At 40.2% G+C, this 27,991-nt stretch overlaps 1 protein-coding gene and 1 long non-coding RNA gene across 2 annotated transcripts; both read left to right on the forward strand.

Moving 5' to 3' along the window:
• On the forward strand, positions 1-27,991 carry crfb1 (cytokine receptor family member b1). The gene is made up of 8 exons (XM_049594849.1): positions 1-245; positions 710-821; positions 1,026-1,146; positions 14,818-14,981; positions 17,927-18,087; positions 20,899-21,055; positions 24,617-24,747; positions 25,667-27,991. The coding sequence occupies exons 2-8, from the start codon at positions 773-775 to the stop codon at positions 26,522-26,524; spliced, it is 1,641 nt and encodes a 546-aa protein (XP_049450806.1). The 5' UTR covers positions 1-245; positions 710-772; the 3' UTR covers positions 26,525-27,991.
• Positions 1,247-7,974, forward strand: LOC125900128 (uncharacterized). The gene is made up of 3 exons (XR_007450819.1): positions 1,247-1,340; positions 3,858-3,946; positions 7,950-7,974. It is a non-coding gene; the product is annotated as an uncharacterized LOC125900128 (long non-coding RNA).

Genomic DNA, 27,991 nt, shown 5'->3' on the forward strand with positions numbered 1-27,991 from the left:
TGCCGAGAAGGTGATTATCTTTTCTGTATTTGCTATTCACTCAAATGATGCAAAAGGTATTCGGCAGTACGGCTTTTACTTTGGAGGTAAGAGAGGAAGTAGCAGTGTCTTGTATCGAAGTTTACGTCAGTGTGCAGTTACAGTCGACAAGTGTTGTTGACAGCGCAGGGAAACCACCAACCCCAGACTGCCTTCCGCTTTTACTTATCCGACATTGAAAGAATGATCACAGACGAAGTGTGTTGGTAAGTCACGCAACATTTAATGTTATGACAAGAGATGTTTGTTAGTTTGTTAGCTGTTAGCTAACGTTACAAATTGCCAGGGAACACTGACCTGTAAGTATTAACTTAGGCCATTACAAGAAAAACAATTGTTAATATGAGCAACTAGCAGTCAGCTTTGTCAGAAGAGCAACAATGTCTGTTGTTTATCGGATTAATACACCATGGTGTCAGAATTAAGTAACTTTAGCCAGAGTAAACTCTTCGTGGGTCAGTTTTGACAGCGTCTAAACTGGTCAACTCGACGGTTAAGCTATATCAGCTCAAAAATGGTAAAGTTAGCATGATAATAACGTAATTGACTCCATTATGATAATAGCGTGAAGGGAGAACATACCTTTCGTTTGCAATAGGCAGTAGCCTATGTGTGAATGCTTCATTTATACTAATAATTATAGGGAATACTGTTCTCTGTTTCTGGACAGTGACAATGCAGTCTGCAGAGGGTGAGATAGACACTCTACCTGGAGCTTTATAAGGACGACAGGATGATCTGTCTGCCTCTTGTCCTCTATCTCGTATTTCTTATATATTCTGGTGAGTAATCCAAGTTCAGTCAGAAAAAAATTACATTTTACAGTAATATTTGTTGAATACCTCAGATACCATTCTCCACACCCACTCACTGTTGTCAAGCTGACAACTCATTAAAGTTCCCTGTCAGGTGTATCTTTGTACCTTGTGCTGTCTCCGTAGTTGTGTTTGAGTCAGACTGCATCACGTGTTAACTTATTCCCATAGTGCTTGGTTCCCTTCCTGCTCCAGTCAACCTTTCTGTCAGCTCTGACAATTTCCACCATGTCCTGCGTTGGGATCCTGGGCCCAGCACCCCTCCAGGAACACAATACAAGATCATCAGGAGGTAATTTCCCTGTCCACCATCTTGTTGGTTGCTCTCATTTCCTGACACACATGGCCTAATGACACTGACTAATGCCAGTTTGTCTTTAGGTAGGAGAAAATGTCCTATCAGACTGTAATCTGAAGATTCAATATTCATCACTTGAGCTCCAGTGTTTCTTTGGGCTGGGTATCGTACCTTAACTATTTTCTTTGGTAAGCTGTCAAGCACCCAAAGGTGGCATGGGATGCCTGGTTAAACTCATAATTAAATTTTACTCACCATCAAGATTACATTACAAATTTAGCCAACTGCTGACTGTTTTTCTTTTTAAGTCTAAAGTTCTTATACAGTTGCTTATATGTAAAGTTTGGCTTATTTTTTATTAAAACATTTCTTTATTATCATTTCAGAAAGAGTTATCAAGGCAAAGCAGCAAAATAACAATAAACAATAACAAACACACTATTTTAATTTTCAATTTTATTTATTTATCTAACTAAAAAACACAATAATATTGGTAATAACAATAATAAATGTTAGATACCCCCTGAAAGTTAAGTAGCCTATTGTCACAGTTCTCCAAAAAATTGTCCAGTGTCTGCCACAATTTCCGTTATTTAACAAGCTTATTTTGTGTAGTCTTTCCTAAAGTAAGCCTAGATAATTACATATTTCACTTCCCTATGCAGTTGATGGAAGATTTCTTGTTGTTGTTGTTGTTTGGGTTTTTTTGGACAAAAGAAAAAAACACTGTTGTGATATCATTAAGTTGGGCAGCATGTTGACACTAGTATTGAAAAAAGTTGTTTTTTGTCCCCAAAAAGCAGGTTCATAATTGCTATTTTTTATTCCATAATTTATGGTAACTTCACATATATATACTCTGTCTACTTGTTCTGTTTCATCAGAGCATTAATTGTTGTGCAACTGAGAAAGAAAGTTTTAGTTTTTGTTGAGCACTATTACTTTAAAACTGCACTTGTCTTTTGAATCATTTCAGACTAACTCTACAACATGACACATTTGATTTGTTTGGAAACTTCCACAAAGGAGTTTTGGTTATCTGTTCTGTGTGTTTACTTAGAACATAGAACATATAATGTTTGTGTTTGTTCTTATTAAACAAACACAAATAATGTTTGTGTTTGATTAACACCACTATGTGTCATTTTATGAAGACCTTACATTTTGGCTCATTACTATGAGCTGTAGGAAAACATTTTTCCTCAATTTCATGGTTCATGCCATATCATTTCATAATGATCCTGCCATCTGTCTGTCTGTCTGTCATTAAGAATTTTCCCTCCTTTCTCCAAATTTCATCCTACCTTCACCAGATCTGCCAGATAAAACATGTTTTCAGTATATTTTGAATTGCTTTTATTTTATGCCCTTAATTAAAGTAATTTAAAGTGTTGTCATATTTGGGAACATTTAGATGTGCACAATGTTGGGAATTACAATAGTAGGCTTCATGGGGGGACACCAAAAATGTTGGGAACAATACTGGGCATCACACGGAGGCACCAAAAATGTAGGGAATCTACTAGGCGGGGGATACTTTTTGTTTGGAGTCTATAACAATACTATGTGTCACTCGAGGACACCCAAAATGTTGTGATCAAGGCACCAGTGCTAGGTTTACATGGTGGGCAGCACAGTTTGTTGGGACTTAAGCCTTAACACAGGCCTGACCTCTAAATAGATCTCCAATTAAAGTATTAAATTGGCTATCTGAAATAATTAAGAATTATTAATAATAATTCTTAATTATGTGAAATAATGTGACTTAATTTATATTGAATCACCTCGTGGGGCACCGTTTCCGAAAAGGGAAAAATGATAGCCAGTTAAATATATCAGTCTCATAAAGTTTACAAAACTATCAATAATATATTTTGATTGATAATTAAATTAATAACTATAACCAAAATTACTATATTAATAGTAAAGGCTAAAGGATTTCAGAGTTCTTTACGTAGCAGAGGTTGACTTTTAATTCACCTTAGTGCAGTATTAAACAGACAGCAGGTATGTTTCCAAAAATATATATTTATTCATAAAGGAAGCAAAGCAAAACCAAAACACACAAATTCTAACTAACTATATACAAGCAAGTGTGTGCGTGTGAGAGAGAGAGAGAGAGCAAGAGAGACAGACAGACAGGCAGACAGACAGACAAAGGCAGGTGTGTGAAACAAAGGGCCATTTGGCTGAGATGGAGATGGCTGAATCAAAGCTGGTTTCAGATCGGGGGAGGTGTTTGTCTGACCGTGTGGTCAGGACAAAGACAAAGGAAAAGAAGCAGAGCTTTGAGCTGCCTCTTTGGGTGTAGCTCTGTTGAAAACAAATTTGTAGATGAGTCTATGTGAATGTGATATGTGTTGCAAAGGGTTTGGATTAATGCAGAGGATGTTTAGTTGCATGTCTGTGAACAGCATTAGCAAACTAACATCACTTAGCTTTGGCGAAGCCAAGTAACCAATAACCTAACTGCAATAATCACGACAGTGACTCAGTAAACAGCATTACATCACATTCAACAAGTTAAACAGTCTTGCTTAGCCTGTATAGCTGTGATAAAGCTATGCCTAGTTGTTACATTACCAATCCTTGAATGGATGTAAGAAAGAGTTGGTTTGAGGTGTGCTGTTTTTGTTAGCTGGCAGAGGAAGGCTGGAAAGAGCTTTGGTTCCAGAAGCAGTCTTTGTTGTGTCCTTGTTCCAAAGGTGCAGATTTGAGGAAGCACACACATCCACACCGACGCGACACTGTAACTGGCGAACAGCCGAGCGGCCGCGTTGGAAACTAAGTAAAGGTAACTCGAAAATGACTTGAGTTGACAGCAGCTACTAAGTGACATTAATCCTTTGCGAGTAAGAAGCCAATACTTTATCAATGCATGTGTTCAGCAAGTATGAACATGTAAACATGTAGACAGCGGTATTCAATATGCTCTGTCCATAGTCTCTCATCCACCGACACTAACGTTATGTCTTACACAAGGACTGCACGCTAGTTCAGCTGATAGCGAATTGTTACTAATAAGCTCAAATGACAGCTGTCTGTATGTAGACTAACTTAGTTTGACACTTATCATAAAATTCTTTTAACCCTATGGGCCCGAACAACGCATTGTGCATCCAAATTCACACCTGTTCTTCTCTATGGATTTTCTCCGCGACCGTGCGTCATAGAGAGAAGCCATCACGTGAAACGGCGGAACCGTAGCTTTCCGACAAGACCAAGCACTTATCGGTCGTCCAATGTTCATTCATTCATTCATCTTCTAACCGCTTCATCCTCTTGAGGGTCGCGGGGGGGCTGGAGCCTATCCCAGCTGACATCGGGCGAGAGGCAGGGTACACCCTGGACAGGTCGCCAGACTATCGCAGGGCTGACACATAGAGACAAACAGCCATTCACGCTCACATTCACACCTACGGACAATTTAGAGTTACCAATTAACCTAGTCCCCAATCTGCATGTCTTTGGACTGTGGGAGGAAGCCGGAGTGCCCGGAGAGAACCCACGCTGACACGGGGAGAACATGCAAACTCCACACAGAAGGGCTCCCATGCCGGGATCAAACCAGCAACCCTCTTGCTGTGAGGCGAGAGTGCTAACCACCACACCACCGTGCCACCCTAGTCCAATGTTTTCACAGCAAAAAAAAAAAAAAAAAAAAAGATAAAATTATAGCTGCTGTGCAGCAGTGGTCGGGGCTGGGCAATTTTAGGCAAAATTAGTCAATTCTGAGCAACACACACACTAAAACAAAGTATATCATAACATAGAAGTTACATCATATGGCATGCCCTTCAAGTTGTGGATGAGTGGCTGAAGTGATCAGACTCATAATATACAAAGGAAAGAAAAAACTCAAGAACAAGAAAGTAAAAATAACATTAACTGCCAGCAATTATGAACAAACTGGCCTGATCTAGCTTAAAGCTAAACATTATCCATGGTGACAAAGATGAAAACATTTTTTAAAATGTAAAAGTAGCTATTGGATAGACTCTGCATATTGACTGATAGCTAAGCCAAATAAACAGGGAAAAGAGACAAAGGATAACAGGGAAAAGTGTTGATAAAGAGTATTTGTCTCTCCACGAAACTGCCTGGATCATAATTATTTTAACCTTAGTAGTCTCTGACATAGCGTGATGCCTGAACATAGGACTTTCACATTAGAATGTCTGTTCTGCCTTAGCTGAGGCTTGAACTCACAACTTCTGAGACTGAGGTCTGTCTTCTATCTCACTGAGCTAATTGGCAAGTGACAGTTCATGTGTGGCTTCACAAATTGACTAAGCCAAGCATCAGGGTGCCAGACAGTAGCCATCCATGCCATGGAAAAGCAAATTTCAAAGTGAAAGTTCCAAAGATGTAGCACATATGTTTAATTTGTTATGAATTTTCAAAGTTTTGAAATTTAGAAGCTTGCTGTAGCGCCACCATCAGGACTATTGTCTTTCGTTTCCAGTTGAGGACATCTGGCATGGGACTGGACCTTTATGAAAAGTTTAGGTAGATTTCTCATATGGAAATGTTGCACAAGCTGAGGCTTGAACTCGCAATCTTCAACACCAGGAACCATCCTCTATCTCACTGAGCTAATTGGCAAACAGAAATGTCACATGTAGCTTCACAAATTGACTAAGCCAGTCACCTGTGTGCAAGACAGCAGCTGTTAGTGTGTAAAGGCAGATTTCAAACGGTTCTCAAAAATTCAGTTATTAAGACAAAAATCCGAAAATACACAAATTGCATCTAGACAGCATGGAGATGTTGGTAATTTGTTTTTAACAATGATTTATTGGCTCCATAAGTGAAAAACTGATGTTTAAAAATGCCATTTTTGCATTGACTCCAATTGTTCGCATGAGAGTGAAATTCAAAATGCTGTAAAAAATTCAGTTTTTGAGATAAAATTCTGATATTTTCCAAACATCATCTACCATGACACCAAAATTTTGTCATTTTTTTTTAATGAACATTGAAAATGTATTTAGCAAGAATCTGCAAGTATATGTTTACAATACCGTTTACAGTCAAACATTTTGATGCACTGTAGGCTCAATTTTCGATAAATCAAAAATCTGTGTGGATCGTTTGTGTAGGACAGTCTGAAGATGCTCTGTAGCAAGTTTGGTGTCAATTGAGCAAAAATTGTGGGAGGAGATAGGTTTAATATGTTTTACAGTTTTTGCTGGACTTCATAATTTGCAATAGGTTTAAATGTACAAAGTTTCTTCAGTATTGGGGCTACATTTTAGTGAAAGTTGCCAATCTGTAGCACATATGGTTGATTTGTTTTGAATTTTCAAAATTTTGAACTTTAGAGACTTGCTGTAGCGCCACCATCAGGACTACTGGCCTGCTTTTGCAGCTGGGGCAATCTGGCAAGGGACTGGACCTTTGTGCAAAGTTTGGTGACTTTTCGCGCATGGGAAGTATGATTTCCTCGGAAGAAGAAGAAGAAAGAAGAAGAAGAAGAACATGCAGGATAACAATAGGGTCCTGGCAGCTTCGGCTGCCTGGCCCCTAATTACACTAAAATTATGTATAACAAAGCTTTCATACAGCTTTGCACACACATTACAGTTGGATGGATTACTCGCGAATCCAGTGATACCACATACATCATTGTGCTGTCATCCCATCACGCTATAAATACAGATCAATTGTCTACTAAATAAAAACCTGACAAATTTCTTTACAATCCATTATACAGATCTTGTTTACAGTCACTTCATATAGTGAGGAATATCGTATCTTACCATGTCTTAGGCTTGCATGTGTTTCTTCCTGTCTATCCACATTTGTAGTCCAGCTTTCAAGATACAGATATCTCCATATTGTCTATTTGACGCTTCATCAAACTTTGTATGACAAGACCAGCGCACTTCATCTTTGCGCGCCCAGACAACTGAGGCCTAATTATGCATTCATGACAGGGCAGTAGTCACCATATACATTGAGGGGGACACATCTCCCCACAATGCCCCCCAATTTTTTTTTTTACTGCAAAGTGGCAAATATTATCTTGGAGGGCATCATTGCATTTGGTTGACTATTTTTCTATTATCTTAGATGTAAATATTGCATGTTTCTTTCAGATAAAACACATTTTTGACTTGTGAATGAGTCCGCCTGGCACAAACCACATGTTTTGGACAACTGTGAAGTGACAGAATGTCCCAGCATCATAGTTCTTATCTTGCCATATTCCAGAGAGTCTCCCCTCTTCATATATGGCAGAATATGTTAACTTCCAACTTGCTATGGTGAGATACATGTAAAAATGTAAGAATTTAGTAACACGGATTTGTTTTTTTATTGATATAAAAATTAATATAAAATACAGGTGCATAGAAGGACATGTAATGATGGCAAATCTGGATAGCCCAGATTGTCCTGAAAAAAACCGCCAAGATATAGCATGTGTATGTAGCCTTTATAATGACTGTTATATGAGCTTAAAAGTAAAGGCAGTAAAAATACCCCAAAAAAGGCCTAGGGCCCATAGGGTTAAACTTAGCTGCAGGCTGAGACAAACAGCCCCTCCTCTCTCTACACCACCATGTAACCAGCCAAGCTGGCAGAGCCAAATACAGGGCACACGCCGAATCATCTACGTCATCATGCTAATTTGAATAAATTTTCCAGAACTTTGAGGTGCGGTGGAAACGCAAACCACACAGATTACCAGGAATTCTTTTACCCAGATAAATAAATTCCTGGTAATAAAAGTTCCTGAAAATGTTGGTGGAAAAGGGGCTCTTGTGTTTGCACACTAATTTCTCTGGTTTCAGGGTTGCTCCTGGCGTGAGTGAGGGCAAGGCATGGTCCAGGAGAAAGAGAGTCTGTGAGCAATTGCCCCTCCTTCGATGGTTCGGGGGCAAGGAACAAGGGTCTGAGCTGGTCAGCATCCCTGCATTAAAGAGGAAGAGAGAGTGAAAAATGCAGGACTTTTCTTAGAGTTTGCCTCCAATCAGGCATGAAGACTAGTCTCTCATTTAGGTCACAGAACGGGGCATTCTGTGGAGATAAGGGCCAAATAGCTGTCTTTGCTTGAAGAACAAAGACCATGAGGTCTCTTACCATTTCATATGGCAAGAAGAAAAACCTTCACATGTCCATTTTAGGTTTTAAAAAATTACGAATCATCTGTGGTCTAGTGAATCCCAACAACAATATTACCAGAACCACTGGTCTTTTTTAAATAATTGTGCAAAGCTACAGTTCCCTGTGGTGATTAAAGGAAAACTAAAACATTTTGCAACTTGGGTTTTATTTTCATAGCTCCAGCTCTTGCTTCTATTGGTTATGATAATGTTGTACTCAATAAGTTGATGGCTGAGATCTAGAAATTTGGTGATATAAACAGAAATAAATCGACTGATTTACATCAGTGTGAATTTGTCATGGTGTATTAGTCTTTTCAGGTTTAATCAGCCTCTCTGAGCAACCATGAGGAACAACTGTGAGCTTTAATTTGGTCACGTTTTCAGTCGGTACATATTCTGTCTGACAGTCTGTGGCTTCCTTTAGCATCTTCCTTGATGAAATATGTGACTGTGAGGAACTTTTTCTCCCTTTAACCTCTGCTTTCTTTGGCTGGGGCTGAAGCATTTGTTTCCATCCATTGGGCATCCAGTGTGGCATGTAGATTGCGTGCAATGCAGTTGTGTTCATTGAGAGGCCTGCCAATCAGGTTTAAAGGAAGCGATGATTCAACTGCTCTTTAGCTATGAAATGTTTTGTGTTCACCAGGTAGTCACTAAGTCACTATTGCTTAGTAGAAATAAAGGCAACAGCAGAATTCTGTAATTTATTGTGGGATTGCCACTATATTCTTCTGCACATATTCATTTGATTTATTGTCAGGGGCGGTCCTATACCTTTGGGGGACCTAAGCAGATTTGGTTTTGGCCCCCCCCTTACTGTCACATGTTGTCTTTCACACAGCACTGAACCAGCTTGTGTATTATTGGTTCAGTTTCGCATAATGTACAAACAAGTATGTAAATACCTAAGTGGGACCTATTAATAGTAAACAGTAGATACATTTGTCTATTACCTACTAACCTCATGAACAGTCCTTCTTAAGACCCTTTGCTTGATCTAGTTTAAGTTTAATGCACATTTTAGTGTTGTAGTCTAATTGAAAATGGTTGAGTCTCACCTGTCTTAATGTGTAAGATATCTGAATAAAGGATATGACATGACCAAAAGGATATGATGCACAAGACAATCATTACAAATATCATATAATATTTTGTAAGGTCTGGTACAGCAATCAAATGAGCAAGACAGACAAAGTAAGCACTGTACAAATAGAATATTAGCATAAAATTGTCCACGAAAAGGGCAACATTTTGAGTAACAGTTAAAACATTTTAACAGTATTAGTATTTGTTAAAAGCAGTTGTACTGGACCTGTGTTAGCACTGACTGAGGCTGGATGTGGATCAACTGAGTCTTTACTTTTACCTGCGGATGATGCAGTGTCCCCTCTACTGACAAATCATAGATAATATTATTGGTGCAAGCAAGAGAGACCAAGAGATGCACTGCACAGCTAAACTAGCAAAACAGAGAGAGATGCTGTCACAAACTGGCTCAGAGTATGTGACAAGAAGGGAGTCCACACAAAAGATTTACTTAAAACAATCCGAATTTATTAAACTAAAATTAACTTAATGATCAATGGAGTGTGTAGATCAGCAAAGTCAGTCATGAAAGCCATGCATGGGTGGGTGTCAGGTGTTCTGTGGAGGTGTTGAAGGTGCAAACCAAAACCAAAGATGCTCAGTAGATGTCAGCTGAAAGGAAGGGAGAGACCAAGTGAACAGATTAGGCAGCTTTTATAGCTTGGAAGCCCAGGTGAGCCTAATCTGGTAACGACCCTCCCATGTCAGCCAGTTGCCTGATGAGACTGGCTGAAACATTCTCAAAAACATAGGGAGGGGCGTCACAGATGCACTGAAAGCTAACTTTCTAACTTAGCACATAGTATTGAGGACTAACTAGAGTTACAGAATTAAATTGCAAAATAAATGTAATTGTTATCAGGACTGTAATCAGTACAGCTACTGAAAAAATGCAATTAAATTATAATCAAAATTTTGGTGAAAAAAGCGGGATTTATACTTGTGCGGCAGACCCTACGCCGTAGCCTACGTACGTGGCCTACGCCGTTTTGAGCGTTTATACTTGTGCGGTGGTGTGTCTGTGTGTCACTCTGCAGTTACACATCCAAAAACATTATTTGGCAGCAGGGTTTCTGTGATGTGCTGTAAAGTTTAGTTGATTCAAAAACACACCCAAAACACAAATACGGCTTAGGAGAGACAATTTCAAACACAAGTACAAGTAGTTTTTTGCTGAAAACATTTTCCCCTTAAATACAACATGCTAATGTTGTTAGCACAAGCCTATGGCATTTTACTTTGTATAAATAAGCCTAGTAGCTAGCAAACTTTTCCTCCTCTCATATGAAGCCAGGGACAACAGCAACATTTAACAAAGGTAACGTTTCAAAATTTGGCTCTATTACAGCTCACAAAGCTCACAGACAAAGTAACTCTGATACTAAACACATTTTCCAAACAAAGATAATATGCTAATGTTATTAGCACAAGCCCATGGCATTTTACATTATATAAATTAGCCTAGTGATGAGCGAAGATTTCCTCTGCTCATATGAAGCCAGGATAAATCCCCAAGTATAAATCTCACATAATATTTAAAATGTTATTTTTGTGGGGGCTTTATTGTCTTTACAATTTATTGTTTCTTATCCCTTAAATTAAAGTAAAGGAAAGCTTTTTTTCCACTGAGGGAAATCGTTTTTTACATTACATTGGTTACATTTCTGAGGAGGTGCACATCAGGCTACGGCATAGGGTATGGTGGAGGCTCTACGTCAACAGAGAGCCGTAGGTACAGCATCGATTCAACACAGTATATATATATATATATATATTCATCATATGAATATATTTGGCTCTAGTTTCCCGGCGCGGCGCAGGGTGGCGAACCCCGCGCAGAGCTAGTTTCGAGCTGCACAACCCGGGGTGCGCTCAGTTTGCTAGTTTGGCAGACCGAGGTGCGCTGAGATGGGTGTGGCGGTGTAGCAGTGGGAGGTGTCGACAGATCCAGCTTGGCGCAGTGACAGTTTCGTGCCAAAAGGCTTCGCCGAAGGTGTGCTAAAAGCTTGCCAGCTGAAACCAGGTCTACTGTCAGCGCAGGCGGAGCGCAGCCGGTGTAAGTGTAAGTTTGACTGACCGGTCAAACCGGACAGTGTGCACATGTCACCAAAACCTCACAGGCAGGTTTCCAGAATGTCAGGCAGATTAACAATAAAATAAATAGCCACAAAACCACTATTCAATGCAACTATCTGCAATCAGCACATAAATGTATCTCTATATCGACTGTCCCGTCACATCTGACGTCAGATCAAAGGGGATTGGCACCGTTTGGCACGTTTGGCACACGTAATGGAAACCCAACCTGATTTGATTAACACAGCTGCAAACTAATGAGTTCACATCCCTCTCAGCCAACCACAAACAGCCACAGCATCCGATAGGGAGTATATATTCAGCATCTGTCATCTTAGAAAAGTCAAAAGAAAAGAAACAGAGTGAGACTGCGAGACAGAAAGAGAGAGCGTGTGCGCGCACGAGAGAAACGCAACATTGATTTACAATTGTGGTGACCTCCTCCCAGGCTACCTTTGCATCATCAGCCCGTGGAGGCAGACTTCCTGGACCAAAACATCAGTTTCCTCCTGGGAGAAGTTTGGCCGTCTGACGCTGCTGCTCTCTTCAGCCATGACGAATTGAGTAAACTCTCATTACGCCTTCGCGTGGCGCATTTAAGGGCGAGGAGAGGGGCTCATTTGATTGGTGTGATGTGTGTAAAACCCACTACACGTCTTCTCTCCTCCCTCTTTCCGACTTGTGCAGGTAGGAGGAACAGAGGTAGGAAAGAAGAGTAGCTGCGTCAGCGCGCACGGTGTGCCAAACTTGCAAAATCTGCCTGGCCACACCCAGTTGGTGAAGCGCAGGTGCGCTGCGCCTCCGCCTCGCCCGGTTTGCGAAACTAGAGGCCATAGTCTTAGGAAAGGGACTGTTCATTATTTGTTTATTTATTATAGTTTTTTAAGCACTGGGGAGGGGCTTATGTTTTTTTTTTGTTTGTTTGTTTTTTTAATGACTGTATTTTGTATTTATGTACTGCAGATTCTTTAAAGAAAACATGGCCCATGGGTTTGGAAGGCATGTTTTCTTTGAAAATCGCCAAACCAAACACCATTTATCATAGCCAGAAACTGTAACAACAGAAATTACTGTTGTTGTTTTTTTTCAAATGTCTGATGGTCCATGGGCACATCATGTGTGTTGAATACTTCCATCAGAAAAAATTAACACAAAGGTAAATCTAAGTTTAAAATAGTGATATTTCATCAAAATCATTTATTCTACGTCTCATTAAAGATTTAGCCAAAAAATAAACCGTTTGCAAGAAATAACCAGCGTGCACAACACGAGTGAAAAAACAAGGCTTTTTTCAACTATAGAATTTGTCTTCAACTTAAAACTTTTAACTTTAAAACATCAAAGAATAAGTTTTAAAAATCTAATGACTAATTTATGGTGGAGGGAGGGTCATGCATTTTCCCCCAGTCCCACAGGGAGGCTCAAGGAAAGTATTTGTAGCTTTGGGGAGGGTCAAAATAATAATCATATTAAAAAAACAAAAACAAAGTCACACTCCAGCCACCTCACTCCCCTAGTAAATAAAGAACAATCCATAAGAGGTTCATATGTAGAATGTGACATTAATTCTGTTGCTTTTCATCTTTTCGCCATGCAGGAATGCTTTTTGGCTTATTTCTGGACAACACCGGTCAGCAAAGTCACTGGGACAAATTTGAGTGCAACATTTATGCACTTGTGTTTTTAGGACTTTTCCGCAATATTGCCCAGTTTAAAACATTTGTTAAAAAAGCAGTTAAGAAGTAATCAAATGTCATACTTTGATGAAGTAATTAAAATAGTTACATTTCTTACTACATTTTTAACAGGGTAACTAAATCTGTGACCTATGGAATTTCAAAAGTAGCCTTCCCAAGACAGTTAGCACATCAACTTAATGTAACTGTTATTTGTGACATTAAAGTTGGAGATGAGAGAACACAGTGTGTTGTGTGTGTTTGTGTCCAGAAGGATCGATTCATTTCATCCTCTCACTGAAGTTGTAAACATCGACATGCTTTGATCAGAGGGCAGCTAGGGTTCCTGCATAATTTGCAGAGAATACGCAACTTGTGTAGTGTGTAGTGAGCTCTGTTTGTGGGACTTGAGAGTTTTACATAGTTTGTGCAATCTGCAAATCTATGAATTAAGAGTGTTTGTATTCAGCCGAAACTCTCACATACGATAATATTAAACACAGAATGTCTGTAATGTGAGTGCTATTAAAACTAGATCCCAATCAATACAGGCCAGTACTCATACTGTGAGTTGTTTGAGAGTTAAAAGCCTGAGAATTTTTTTTTAAATTTTTTCAGTTCTGTTTTTTTTTTTTTTTTTCAATTTTATTTATAAAGCCCAATATCACAAATCACAATTTGCCTCACAGGGCTTTACAGCATACGACATCCCTCTGTCCTTAGGACAAATTTTTGCAGCCATAAATGCATTATATTAACACTTTTGAGAAGAAGGCCATACTTTTGGTTATTTATTATTATTAAGAAGTATCTCCCTTCTCGAAACATGGTCTTTTCATAAAACTGGGCTGTCTATGCAGTAGAAAGATGCAATACTTTTTACATCGGTGCCACATGGCTAGAGGAAACAGAGAAAAAGGGCCGTAGCATTCTCTTTTGTTCAAGAGGTAGAAAACCTGCAGCTACCAGAATGCACTGCGCCACATCAGACCAATGAACACTCCTGCTGTTGGATGACATAATGCAATAGCCTATCCAAAAATGATGTTGTAGCAGGCATGTAACAAACAATCTCCTTACAGTTAAACAGTAAGCCAAAATTTGTTTTGAAAACATCTGAGGTGAGAAATAGGCAACACAGTGACATAATATCTGTTCATATTTGATCACCTTTCTATTTTACTGTCTAAGTTCTTTTTTTAGCCTCCATTTACACAATACAGGACACAGTATAGTGCTCACTTCTTGTTTCTGTAAACATTTGAGGTGAGAAATAGACAGTGCAGTGCCAGTGAGCAGAGAGATCTGGGCACTGTTAAGATGGAGAAGTTTACCACAGTTCATTTACGCATACTCCCCACATTGTTGTGATACAAAGCTAGGTGAAAATAAGCAGAGAATCTTTTTAAAGAACTATGATAAAGATTTGTACCAGACAGGACATTAGACAGTTGAAATACAAACTTGTCAGTGCCTTCGGGTGCACAAACTATCCAAAAGTGACCTCAAACACTGGAATTTCTGTACTGCAATATCTTGTTGATAACTGGTGCTGATATATCTGTAATAAGCCAATATTGGCCAATAATCATACTGTGCTATCAACTGGCATGTGATAGCTTTGTTACTTGCGAGAACAAGAGCAATTTTCCTTCCACGCTCAGAGCACTTCAAGTGTGAACTAAAATGTGTGTGCTCTTTCTCTCTTTGTGCAGGTTGAACAAGAAAGAACAAAAAAAGCTATGGTACTCAAACACAACTTCATTCAGGCTGAAGCTTCCACGCAACAGAGAGAAGTATGACCTGTACGTCCAGGCATTCTACAACCAAAGTCTGTCTCCAGAGTCCAGCAGATACTCCTTCACTCCTTACGAAGACAGTACGTCAACATAAGCCTACTTTGAGTTGCATGCTTGTTGCCTTGGATTTAATGAATGACATATTATATTATTGTTTATTGCTCACAGATAGGACTGAGTCTTTTTGAGACTCAAAGACTCATTTCAGGGAAAGTTCACTCCCTGCAGCACCATATAAAAACAATATAGGTTAGTTTAAGAAAGTATAGTGAACAACTTCTCATTTTACCTGAAAGGGATAGTGCACCCAACATGAAAATTCACCCATTATCTACTCACCCTCATGCCGATGGAGGATCAGATGAAGTTTTAGAGTCCTCACGACACTTGCAGAGATCCAAGGGGAGAGGAGGTAGCAACAAAACTCCATCTAATGGAGGCTTATGGCGCCCCAGATTCAAAAGTCCAAAAACACATAATTGAAACCACAAAATATCTCCATACTGCTCGTCCGTAGTGATCTAAGTGTCCTGAACTGCTTCTCTGGGCACCGCATTCACGTGTGTGCGCTTGCGCGAGACCGAGCGAAAGCAAGCACACACACATGAATGTGGTGCCCCTATGTCACGGTCTCGCTCAAGCGTGCACACGTGAGCGTGGTGCCCAGAGAGGCAGTTAGAGCTACAGGCTACAGTGAAGCTAAAAACAGAACTCAAATGATGTTTTTCCAAACAACTTTTTATGTTGGGGCTTCAGGACACTTAGATCACTACGGACGAGCAGTATGGAGATATTTTGTGGTTTCAATTATGTGTTTTTGGACGTTTGAATCTGGGGCGCCATAAGCATAATAACATTAATGGTCCCCGCAGAATGAATCCTATGGACTTTGATGATCCCTTGACTTTTCATTTAGCACCATCATCAGGTCATAATGTCCAATACTTAGGTTTTTGACCAAACACCTGCAAACTAATGATATTCCCATTAGCCTCAGCCGTACTGTGTTAATTTGCAATTTCTGTGTTAATTTGCAAATGGGGCGGCACGGTGGTGTGGTGGTTAGCACTCTCGCCTCACAGCAAGAGGGTTGCCGGTTCGATCCTGGGCGTGGGAGCCCTTCTGTGCGGAGTTTGCATGTTCTCCCCGTGTCAGCGTGGGTTCTCTCTGGGCACTCCGGCTTCCTCCCACAGTCCAAAGACATGCAGATTGGGGACTAGGTTAACTGATAACTCTAAATTGTCCATAGGTGTGAATGTGAGCGTGAATGGTTGTTTGTCTCTATGTGTCAGCCCTGCGATAGTCTGGTGACCTGTCCAGGGTGTACCCTGCCTCTCACCCGATGTCAGCTGGGATAGGCTCCAGCCCCCCCCGCGACCCTCAAGAGGATGAAGCGGTTAGAAGATGAATGAATGAATTTGCAAATGTTAGCATGCTGACATGTTACACTAAGATGATGGAGGAAACTGGCACTATTGTGCACCATCAGAATCGTAGAAATGTAGGATAATAGCCAACTTTTACAAAATCCAAATCATCTTTGTTTTATCACTGTGTCTCTTGAAAGGGAAGCAAAGTTTTTTTTTTTCTTCTTCTCATGATTGTGACTGTTCTGATTTTAGATCGTGTGAACTTTGCGCCTGCCATCTCTGTTGAATTGATACACAAAATGTGACCTCAGCAAAACAACAAATACATATGCTAAGACCAGCAAAACGAGCCTCATGAAGCTTTCTAACTAAGCTTTTTCTGTAAATCAGTTGCTTTTTTGGATATGATGAAAAGTAAACACAGATATCACCTCTGGCAGCAAACCACATAGGAGTTTACTGGGGGTCGAAACTCGGCCCAAGTTGAAAAATATCCTATTTTTTGTTGGATGGAGAAGTATTTTGTTACCCAAATGCAACCACAAAATGCTAGGCAAGGACTAAATACTTAGGGAGAAGGAGCACCTCTGAGCAGCTGAATCAAATTTAATAATTCAATTCAAATCAATTTTATTTATAAAGCCAAGTATCACAAATAACAATTTGCCTCTTGCCGCTTTACAGCATACGACAGTATCCCTCTGTTCTTTGGGCCCTTACAGTGGATAAGGAAAAACTCCCCCCAGAAAACCCCTTTAACGGGGAAAAAAATTGGTAGAAACCTCAGGAAGAGCAGCTGAGGAGGGATCCCTCTTCCAGCATGGATAGACATGCAACAGATGACAGTAATCCCTATGACAAAATGATACAAAGAGAGAGAGAGAGAGAGAGAGAGATGCAGGACAGACAGTAATGATAATGGCTTACAACATTAATTTAAGTAATAATATTACAATAATAATTACAGCTATTGCGGTACAATATGTTGTAGGTATATATTAGTATATGATAGTATATGTATGTGACAATAATCATGTGTATAATGACAGCAGAAGTATGACTAATGATAACAGCAGCAGTAGGAGGCTTCAGGCAGGACCATGGCAGCAGCACAACCACACACGTCACACCATCCAGGCACCACGGTGATATGAGTTAACCTGCGAGACAGTGGAGCGCAAAGGCTCTGGAGAAGAAGCCAAGTTAATGACACGCAGTAGAGCCAAGTTAGCAAGATGCAGTAACAGGACATGAGTGTTAGCAAAGGAGAGAGAGAGAGAGAAGGAGACAAGGTGCTCGGTGTGTTGTAGGAGGTGTATTAGGGGCTGGTCCAAGGCAAGCCTGAGCCAGCCCTAACTATAAGCTTTATCAAAAATGAAAGTCTTAAATCTAGTCTTAAGACTTTCCTAATACAGATGTATTTACATTGTCTATTTTACCTGTTGTAGAGCATTGGTCAAAATATTGTCTGAAAGTTTATTAAAAAAAGAGTTGAAATGCAGCAGAATGAACCAAAAACACACCATACACTTGATGTACAAGTTCAGATTTAGTTACATTACATTACACTCTCTGTACCCTTTATGATACAAATGTTTCTAGCAAAGCAGAAATTGCCTGAATTTAAAAAGAATGTGTTTTCTTCTTGTGACAAGCCATAATAGGTCCTCCAAAAGTCTCACTGGCTGGATGTGGCAACTGCATTCAAATCAACATTTCACTCCCTGAAGCTGACAGGAGCTCAAAAATCAGTGATATCCAGGAATTCTATGGGGCTAAGTTTAAAATCTATTGGAAGAAACATAACGAATCAACGGTAAGAAATCCATTTCTCACCTATATCAAAGCACATTTTTCTTGTAATGATTCTGAACTATACATGACTATGTTCTGATGAAGTGTTAAATTTAATTTAGTTGCTCTATAGACACAACCGCTAAATCAGATATCCTAGTTGTAGAACTTAGAAATAGTTTTATAGGTTAGGGTAAACCCTGAGTAAACAGAGGCAATGAATTACAGCAAGTTAGATATTTGATATTATACAATACTGGACTCACTTTAGGTAAATTACCTAAAAATCACGTCAAGTTTTGTTCTTATTCTTTTGGGGGATTTTTTGCATGCTTTTCAGTGTGATTGTTCCCCTGAATATTAAACATCTAAGGTTATATTTATTTACTAATAGACCCTTTTCACAGCAGACATTTTGACTTGTCAAAGCAGCAAAAAAGCACAGGTGAAAATCATGGATGCATTGAGAGACCTGGATAGAGCATTGAAGGTGGGATCCCATTGATTCCTATGAAAGTTGCTCAGTGGTGCATTAAGCGAAAAAGCTCTATTTCTGCAGTATAAAAATTACCTGGATGTTTAGCGCTGCTTCCACATCACGGGGCTCATAGAGCAACTGCACTACAGTTGACGGAGCCAACTAACAATTTAGTGCCAACTTGAATTAGCGAAGGCCCGCTTGAAACTGAAGGAATTATTGCTATTAGGGCCCGAGCACCAACCTTGGTGCATGGACCCTATTGAAACTGAGGGAATTATGATTATTTTTCTTGAAAGTAAACTGGCCATTCATCGCTGCTTGCAGCTTTAATTATTAGGGCCTGAGCACCACGCAGTGCGCGGACCCTATTGAAATGCAAGGAATTTCTATTCTTCTTTTTCCTCTTTCTTCTCCAAACGAATTGCCTTTTTGACGTAATGTACTCAAATAGTCATGAAACTTTGCACATACATCAGACCTGCTTTAAAAAATTTATATTTTAAGGGTCTCATACTCAGGTGCCAAAAAATGGCTCAGTAGTGCCCCCTACAAAATTTAGAAGAAACAGCCCCCAAAGCTGCTTTCACCTAAATGTACGAAACTTGGTAGGCACATGTAACACACCAAGCTATACAAAAATGTCTCTTGTAACCATACCTTACAGGGATAGTTTGACATTTTGGCAAATTCGTCTATTGCTGTAATCCGTATAGTCATATGAGTAGGTACATAACCTTTAATTGTCGGTGCCTGCTGTTTTGAGATCGGTGGGGCAGAGCTGCCCGCTGCTCAGCACACAAAATGGAAGTGAACGGTACAGCCCCCTCTCTCCCTCAAAACTAATCAAATACACCATCAAATGACTCCAAAACGCTCTTGTGGACAATTTGTAGCTTACACATTCACCATGCTATGAAATAATAATGTAATATTATGAGACAGAGTTGTTTTGAAGCCAAATGCACAGCCGGATCTACATTCCAGACATACAGTACTTGCTGGGCAGAGTGATTTCAAACAGCGTATGTTTAGTGCAGTTACTCCCGTCATCAAAACAAGTTTGTTTTGGTAATAAACCTGATCATTTTGTATTTTCTATATTTGCACAAGGACAGTTTATTCCTATGTGTATGTTGGATTATAGCTACTAAATATATTACATACATACATACATACATACACTCACTCACTGGCCACTTGTACACAGGTACACTTGTGCATTCTAATACAATCCAATACAACAGCTCTGCCACACATTCTATGTTTACAAAGTTCCCCAGATCCACCTGAAAATTGTCCAAAACAGCCATAAGACCTTTGTGATGCTTTATGAAATCTGTGAGTTTTCGTCAAAGGGTGTCGCCATGGCAGCGTAGCAAATTTCAGTGTTTCGACAAGACAACATTAACTGCTGTAACTTGGCATGACATGGTCAGATCTTTGGAAAATTTCACCCATATGACAGTCATGGCTCCCCTTACCATTTGGTCAGTGCGCCCTCAGAAGTTCTGACATTATTAACATTTCATTACTGTCATAGGGCAGCTGTGTTTCTGCTGGGTGAGAATGTGGGGAAGGGAGAGTAGCTGGCATAGTGTTGTGTATTGTCTGAGTCACATTATTTGTTCCCAATAGAGCTAGCGCTGTAAAAAATCAAAGTCAAGGCACTCAGGTCGGTTTGGAAAAATTAAAAAGCCTTTATTTAATGGGCAAGAGTCATTAAAAACACCAACTCAGAGCCAGGGCTATGTATAAACACTGGATTTTTTTTTTAATCAGTGCACAAACAGAACAGACAGCTGGTGGACTATGTTGAGATATTTGCTGAATTTGACAGTGTATTGAATTAAAATCACTGACTGCAGCTGTAGTGGTATTAATTACACCTGTTCTTTTCCTGCTTTGAAAAGTTGGTCTGCTGTGAAAAGAGTCTATTAGAGTCTAAGATTCAAAATACTTATCTCTCTTACCTAGATTCAAGATACTTATCTCTCTGGCCTCTCAGGTTTAACTGAACATTATATGATAATTTCTGCTTCCAGAGCAGTTCTGCCTCAATTAAAAAAACAGTAGAACTAAACTCTTCAAATTGGAAATGGTGCTATCTGTGAGGTCAGCGCTCTGCATGTTACTCTTTGGTCACATAGTGGCTTATATCTCCAAAAGTATTTTCATGATCCAATAGGTATCATTCAACTGCTTGGAAAGATGTAATGATTGTTCAGGGGGACACCAAGATTTAAAACCAGTATTAAAACCAAATCAGGCAGTAACATGTGGAGTGCTGAGGTCACAGACGAGGCTCAAATGGAAATCATTTAACCAAGTTATTTCTCCACATTTAACCTGCAGAAGTCCTTCGTAACACAAAACAAGAGTTATACTGTCGACAACCTACAGATTGGCGCAGAGTACTGTGTACAGGTGGACACAAAGATTAACGTGAATAAACACACTGTGCCATCCGCTTGGCATTGCACCTTCACCAGCATTGTGGAACCAAGCAGAGGTGAGCTGAACTTTCAGAGCTGATGTTTGTGATGTAGTGACCGTTTTATTATGAAGACGCTGAACTGAAATCTTAAGGTAAGGGGCTCACCTGACACATGTGTAACACACTTGTAATGTACTTGGATACATGTCGGAATCAGAAAGAATTCATTTTCATGCAGTAGAGGTGGCCGTGTTAGGGGCTGCTGTTGCTTTCATCTTCTTCCCCTGCCATGACAGTTTGGAAATCCTGTAGCATGTTTTCCTCCAAGGAAACAACTGTATTGTTACTAAGGGGGTGATTTGGCCCAGCTGCAGAAAATGTTCATATTATTTGACTAAAAAAATGCACTTTAACATCAGTTTGGACCGCTCTAGCTTGTAGCTACTTTAGAGTAGGCTGTACATAATCCTGTACAGTGAGTTGATAGTTTTTCTATGGCAGGCTACTTTGTACTAGTAGGTTTAGTACAACAATAATGGTCTTTTGAGAGAGAGAGAGAGAGAGAGAGAGAGAGGATGGAGAGTGATTTTCTATTGACTCTGTCTGCTTTCTTCTCCTCTCTCTCCTCCTCTCTGTTCTGCTGTCTGTGCTCTCTCTTCTCCTGCCTGTGCTGATCCACTCTGGATGCTTTCTTCTCCTCTCTCTCCTCCTCTCTGTACTGATCCTGTCTGGATGCTTTCTTCTCCTCTCTCCTCCTCTCTGTTCTGCTGTCTGTGCTCTGTCTCCTCCTGTCTGTTCTGCTGTCTGTGCTCTCTCTCCTCCTGCCTGCGCAGATCCACTCTGGATGCTTTCTTCTCCTCTCTCTTCTCTCTCTCCTCCTCTCTGTTCTGCTGTCTGTGCTCTCTCTCTCCTCCTCGCTGTGCTGATCCTCTCTGGATTCTTTCTTTTCCTCTCTGTGCACTCGGTTCTCTTCTTGGTTCTCTGCCCTGTTCTCTCCGTCATCCTTTCTGTCCTCCCTGTCCACTTAGTTCTCTGCTCTGCCCTGTCTCTTCTCTTCTCCGTTCTCCACTCTGATCTCTCTGTTCTCCTGCCTTTCTACACAGTTCTCTGCTCTGTCCTCTCCATTCTCCATTCTGTGCAGTTCCACACTTCTTTCTGTTCTCCTCTCTCTTCTGTCCATTCTCATCCTCTCTCTCCTCGTTGTCACATGGCTTAGGTTTTTTTTAACAAATGAATCTGATGTATTCTGGAGAAAATGTTTTCTTTTTGACATCTTTCTTTCCCTCTTCTGACACTTTCTGAGTTGTTTGATTAGACCTTATTTATTACATTACATTATAATGCTTGAAGATAATTTGGAATGAAGGATTTGAATTACTGCATGTGATTATTATCAAATTCTAGGCTAGCAAGAGTAAAGTAGCAACAACAAATAAATAGTAGATGACACAAACCTGTGAGGTCATGTGCTCTTCAAATAAGTGAATAAAGCTCTGCATAATGTAACAACATTATTTGATGTGGTTTAAGGTTTCAAGCCACGGAATAGTGTTCAGATAGATAGAGGGATGCTCTTATTGCCCAGTGCATTATGTATCAAATACCCACCTGAATCAAATCTAGTGTACAACATATAGGTGCATCACCATAATTTAGAATAATAAGTTCAATATTTTTTGTCTCATATATAACATTATATATATAACATTCACTCACCTTGTCTGTCAGCTAGCAGTATCGTCGTCTTCATGTCAACTGAATTCAAGTTTTCCGCGTTCCGCCGATATATCAGATACATTCCTGCGTGTCGTTTCAAAATAAAAGCTGTCTGGTGTGTTAATATGTTTACCATGCTGATGGGGCTTCTTCTATTTTTTTTCTCCTTGAATTTTTACCGAGGTCCGGACCTCGATGACCTCATAGCTGGCTACAGCCATGCTGAGGGCGTGTATAGTTTCAAACATGTTTACAGCAGCTCAGATGTACTGCAAAGAGCAGATGATGTCTCCTTTTAAAATTAATTCACATTTCTGGACATGTTAATAGTCTGACAGCCTCTGTGTTTCCTTATGTTACAAAGTGCATACTAATTTGGCGGCACAATGATCCATACATTAACCATATGGAGCCAAATACAGCCATAATGCCATAGGCAAAAAAACAAAATATGGTCCAGTGTTTTGCATGTTGTATTTCTTTCTTTTTTTTCTAAGTTTATTTTATTTACATTTGACTAGTTACAGTTGTCTATTCAATCCTGATGTTGCCATATGATCTGGCAGTATGTTGCATTAGCGGGTACGCACAAACTCACAATCACTCATATACTAGGCGGTTACAGGGTGCTTTTGGGTGAAGACAAGGGTAGACTATTAATAGGCACTGAAAGTTATCACACCATCACAGGCGAGGAAATGACCTCAGGAAAATGTCAGTTTGCCAGTGCAGAGCTACACTCCTTGCCATGCTCTTGTGCTACGACCCAGGTCTGAAAGGGAAAGGGAAAATACATAAGGCCTCTCAGAGAGCCCCTAACTTAACCTAAACATTTTTAGTAAGGAGACCTGGCTTAGGAGTGATTTAGAAAAGTTTTCAGAGCAACTCTGAGCAAGGAAGAGACAGAAACTTTTACCTTATTGAGGAGGTGTGGTTGACCCCGTTGCTAGGTATGTTGCATTCTTTTAACAGATGTGATTGGTTGTGACAGACACACCCTTTTGTGAGCCTGAAAAGTGTGGACACACCTTGGGAAATTAAACAAACTGCTGATTGTGAAAGTGATCTCATTGTTAGTGTGATCACTCTGCTGATGGAAGGTTGAGATAAACCCAAGTCATTACTGCTGCACTTCTGCATTTTTCCAGTTTTCCAAATATCTTAGTATTGTGATTATTTTCATTTCTGGCATTATATTGTTAGGTGGGAGGTGTGTGTATCAAAATCACGTAGGAAAAAGCAAGCACTCTCAAAAACTAAATAAACTCGCAAGGTGCATGGCCAAAAACAGTTAAAAATGGAAAAAACGCCATCACTCTCAAATGTCCTTTTAGTTCAGTTTAATAATCCAGCTTGGATGGCAGTACCAGTACACAGACGTTTCGACAGTAAAGTCTTCTTCAGTGTGAAGAAGACTTTACTGTCGAAACGTCTGTGTACTGGTACTGCCATCCATGTGTAGTCAGATTTTGGAAGCTGTACCTTGCCCAGTCCCCAAGTACCTCATCCTAAAGTTAAATAACCAATTAACATACATCATCTTGAAACATGGTGCCTCTATAATCAGGATCCCCGGCTCATTAGACAGGAAGCAAGGGGTGGGGTTGGGCAACAACTCAGGAGGTGGAACCAATTAGGTGCAGGGGACCACATATCCTAGTGGCACACATATCGAAATACTACAAAGAAGTCTAGACACATGGGGAGGGTGTCAGCTGTGGCAGTAACAGTGTGCAAAAAATACAGCCTTATATGTTGGTTACACTTTGTTACATGGCCCAGAGAAGTAAATAGACAGAGCAAGACTCTAACACTTCCTGAAGGATTCATGTGTGCATCCATTCATGTGTGTGTGTGTGTTTGTGTGTGTGTGTGTGTGTGTGTGTGTGTGTGTGTGTGTGTGTGTGTGTGTGTCTTCAGACCCTGTTATTTTAGGCGTAGTTGCTGCTCTTCTGATTTTTGCTGTCGGGTTCCTGATGAGCTCCATCTTCTGCCTCCACTACACTGGATTCCTCTGTAAACTGAAGGCAGCTCTGCCCAGAGTGCTCATTGTAAGAAACTTGTCTGTCTGTCTGTCTGTCTGTCTGTCTATCTATCTATCTATCTATCTATCAGAAAGTAGGCAGGGTTTGAACATTTCTTCTTCGTTCTTTACACTAACTCTGTCACCTTTGACTCGCACTTGAGAGCAACACCTTGAATACCATTCACAAACAGTACAAATACCTAAGACCTTAGACTAATTTGCTCTAAGCATAGTGACTCCTGAACTATCTCAGCCTCATTAAGTGTATATCTGGATCGTCAAATAGCATCTGTGTGCAACAATTTTTGCAATTTTCCAAAATTGACAATGCCTTATACTAGGGTTGCAGCAGTATACTTGTTTAATGGCATACCATGGTGTAAAAAATACTATGTGCAACCGGACCGAGAATCTCACCTGCACATCTCCTGTCCTCCTTAACTATTTTACACATACTTCCATTAAAAAATGCTTTCTAGTTTAAATATTAAAACAGTGTTTGTTCAAACAAAAAAACACTTTTATTCTCATTGATTTAAGGGTCATTGTTACTGATAATAATAGCTGTGTAATACGATATATGCTGAAACCATGATATTTTCCAAGAAGCCTATAGTACTGTGAGAATCTCATACTGTTGCAACCTTACTTCATACTCTGACAGTGTACAGATTGATACCCCAGCTTTTTGTTGGTGAATCACACTTGGTGAACTGCTGGAGAAACTGCAGCTTAAATTAAGCCCTCAAGTTTCAAACTGAACATTTGCTGCGTTAGATCACTCCCAGCACCATAATTTGATTTGGCTGAATAGACAATACCCTAGTGTGTTACGCAGGGTTGGTGCATCTTTGAGTTGGGATATCTATTATACTGTGTCACTGTCATCTTCCCCAACTTCTCCTCCCTCCCTCTGTCTCTTTGTTCCCTCTTTGCTCCTATAGGAGGCTCTAAGCCAAGGCTACACCCTGACACCAGAGAGGACAGTCCCTGACAAAATCTGCATTAGCATAGAGACTGAGAAACAGAGGAGGCACAACAATCCCACAACTCCACAACCTGCCACCAAGGGCACTAACTCTGATGAGGAGGATGAAGAGGAGGAAGAGGAAGGGGTCAACGTCTACATGGAAAGAGATGCAGAGCTTTCCTCCCTTGACAGTTCCTGCCAGGACTCTATTGATGTGTCGTGTGTGAGCAGTAAAGTAGCTGCTTCAGGGAACTCTAGGGGTTTGACTGTGGAGGCTGAGGTGCCGGACACAGAGTTTGAGGTTGAAGTCACACATGGGGGGTTTGATCAAGATAGGGCCAAAGCTGAAGATGCAGATGTTTCTTTCATGCCTGAGGGTCACACTGGAGTCAAGGGACATGTCACAGATGAGGTGCAAGAGGAGGAGGAAGATAAAGAGGTAGTGTGTGACAGCTCATGCAATATCAATTTGTTCTCAGTCACCCTCGCTGCATTGACTCTAAGTGAGGAAGGGGAGGAGGAAGAGTCGCAGAATACAAGTGAGTCTCACACAGACTTTTTGAAACTCTCTGATCTGGAACTTCTACTGCCCTCAGACTCAAAACAGACCTCAAGGCACACAGATTCACAGACTGAGTCAGATCATCAGACAACTATGGCACTAATGCTACCTACACAAAACTTTACTGGAGCTGGCTATGAAGGCAGATGTGCAGCCACTTTGTCTGGCTTTCTCAACACCTGTGATGGTGTGAGACAGCATGAAGAAACAAAAGAGGAGGGGGAGGAAGAAGAGGAGGAGGAATTCTCAGGATACATGGCACACACATGATGTGTTGCTGTATTTGTATGAGTATCAATAATGAATTAATTCCCAGCAAGTGCATTCCTTTTTATTTGAGGAAAATTCCAACAGAAGAATTTAAATGTAACTGCCTTTTCACCCTACTGAGGTTGAGAAGAAGGTACGGGTACACCCGGCAGGACTGAGAGGCTCAGGAGGAGCTTCTACCCTCAGGACACAAAGATACTGAATGATGACTGCTTTATCCTAAACATTAACATTTATTCATTTCTACCACTAGGAAATATTGAAGGAACTGACAACTATTCATTTTACTGAAATCATATTTTATGATTTCATGTAACAAATAAAATTATTGATTAAGTTGTTGGCATAACCTATTGATGTCTTGTAAAGAGCATTCTTGTTAACACCCAAGTCATAATTACGAGAGTTATGAAAGTTTGAGAGCTCAGATGCATCAGGTAACAGCCTGAAAAGTCAAACAAACACCTACCTACCTACCTTATGGTAGACAATGTTGTTTAGTTATGATATGGTTATCTAATTATTTTTCATAGTAGACATTTTGACCTGTCAAAGCAGGATAAGTGCAGCCATTATTAATAACATTAACAATATCAATGGGTCCCAGTAAGCATGAAGGTGACGCAACATTCACATCACCATTTTAGGGTAACTGAAGCAAATCAATGGAATTCAGTCAACATTTCATTGATTACACCTGTGCTTTTGTTCCAAAAATAGGAATCTATTCCATCCCTACAATCCATGTCCATTCAGTATGATCTGAATGTGGCCCTTCTTTTGGTCACTTCAGAATATAGATGGAGTAGACCAGTGATACTTAACTTATGCCCTGTGGCTCATGATAGAGTGCTTGCCATGGACTGTAAAAATAATGGAAGTAGCTACCATGATGTCGCCCATTGGTTCATGGACTCCTGTTTTAAATCCGGTTTCAGGACTTTTGGGTGTCGTAATCTTGTTTTGTTTTTGAGCAAGCAGTGACCATATTTGGGCGAGAGGTTGACACTGTGGAGGACTGAGGGGTGGATTTGACTGAGAGGCTGGCATGGTAGCTACTTTGACTGAGAGGCTGAGGGGTGGATTTGATTATTGGCAGACAGCCTGTCTCTCAAAGCAGCAGGCCCTTAATTATGTGTAACTTTAAGCCTCGATAAAATGTAAACAGGTGAGTTATGAAAAAAATAACCCCTGTACAGTTGTTATGAAGGGGGAAATTAGCTTTAGAGGCCAAAATCGTCTTTTGTACCAGGCTGTAAACATGTATTTCTGCTGTAAAGTTTGATATTTTAACATGGGGATCTATGGTGATTGAGCCAGCCTGAAGTGGCTGTTCAAGGAAGTGCAGTTTTTTTATGGCATTTATGTGTTGGCTTCATTTTTAGCCCAGAAGGTTGCCACTTGGTGCTTGCTGGCTCGCTGACCATTTTCTAAATCACAATGAAAATAAATTGTTTCACACTGGGA

The sequence above is a fragment of the Epinephelus fuscoguttatus genome, linkage group LG13, assembly GCF_011397635.1.
Source record: "Epinephelus fuscoguttatus linkage group LG13, E.fuscoguttatus.final_Chr_v1".
In the NCBI taxonomy this organism is placed as follows: domain Eukaryota; kingdom Metazoa; phylum Chordata; class Actinopteri; order Perciformes; family Serranidae; genus Epinephelus; species Epinephelus fuscoguttatus.

Coding starts and splice junctions, on each gene's coding strand:
- crfb1 (XM_049594849.1), top strand. CDS start 773: ATGATCTGTCTGCCTCTTGTCCTCTATCTCGTATTTCTTATATATTCT. Junction 21,056..24,616: donor CATTGTGGAACCAAGCAGAG/GTGAGCTGAACT, acceptor GTGTGTCTTCAG/ACCCTGTTATTTTAGGCGTA. Junction 24,748..25,666: donor CTCTGCCCAGAGTGCTCATT/GTAAGAAACTTG, acceptor TTGCTCCTATAG/GAGGCTCTAAGCCAAGGCTA.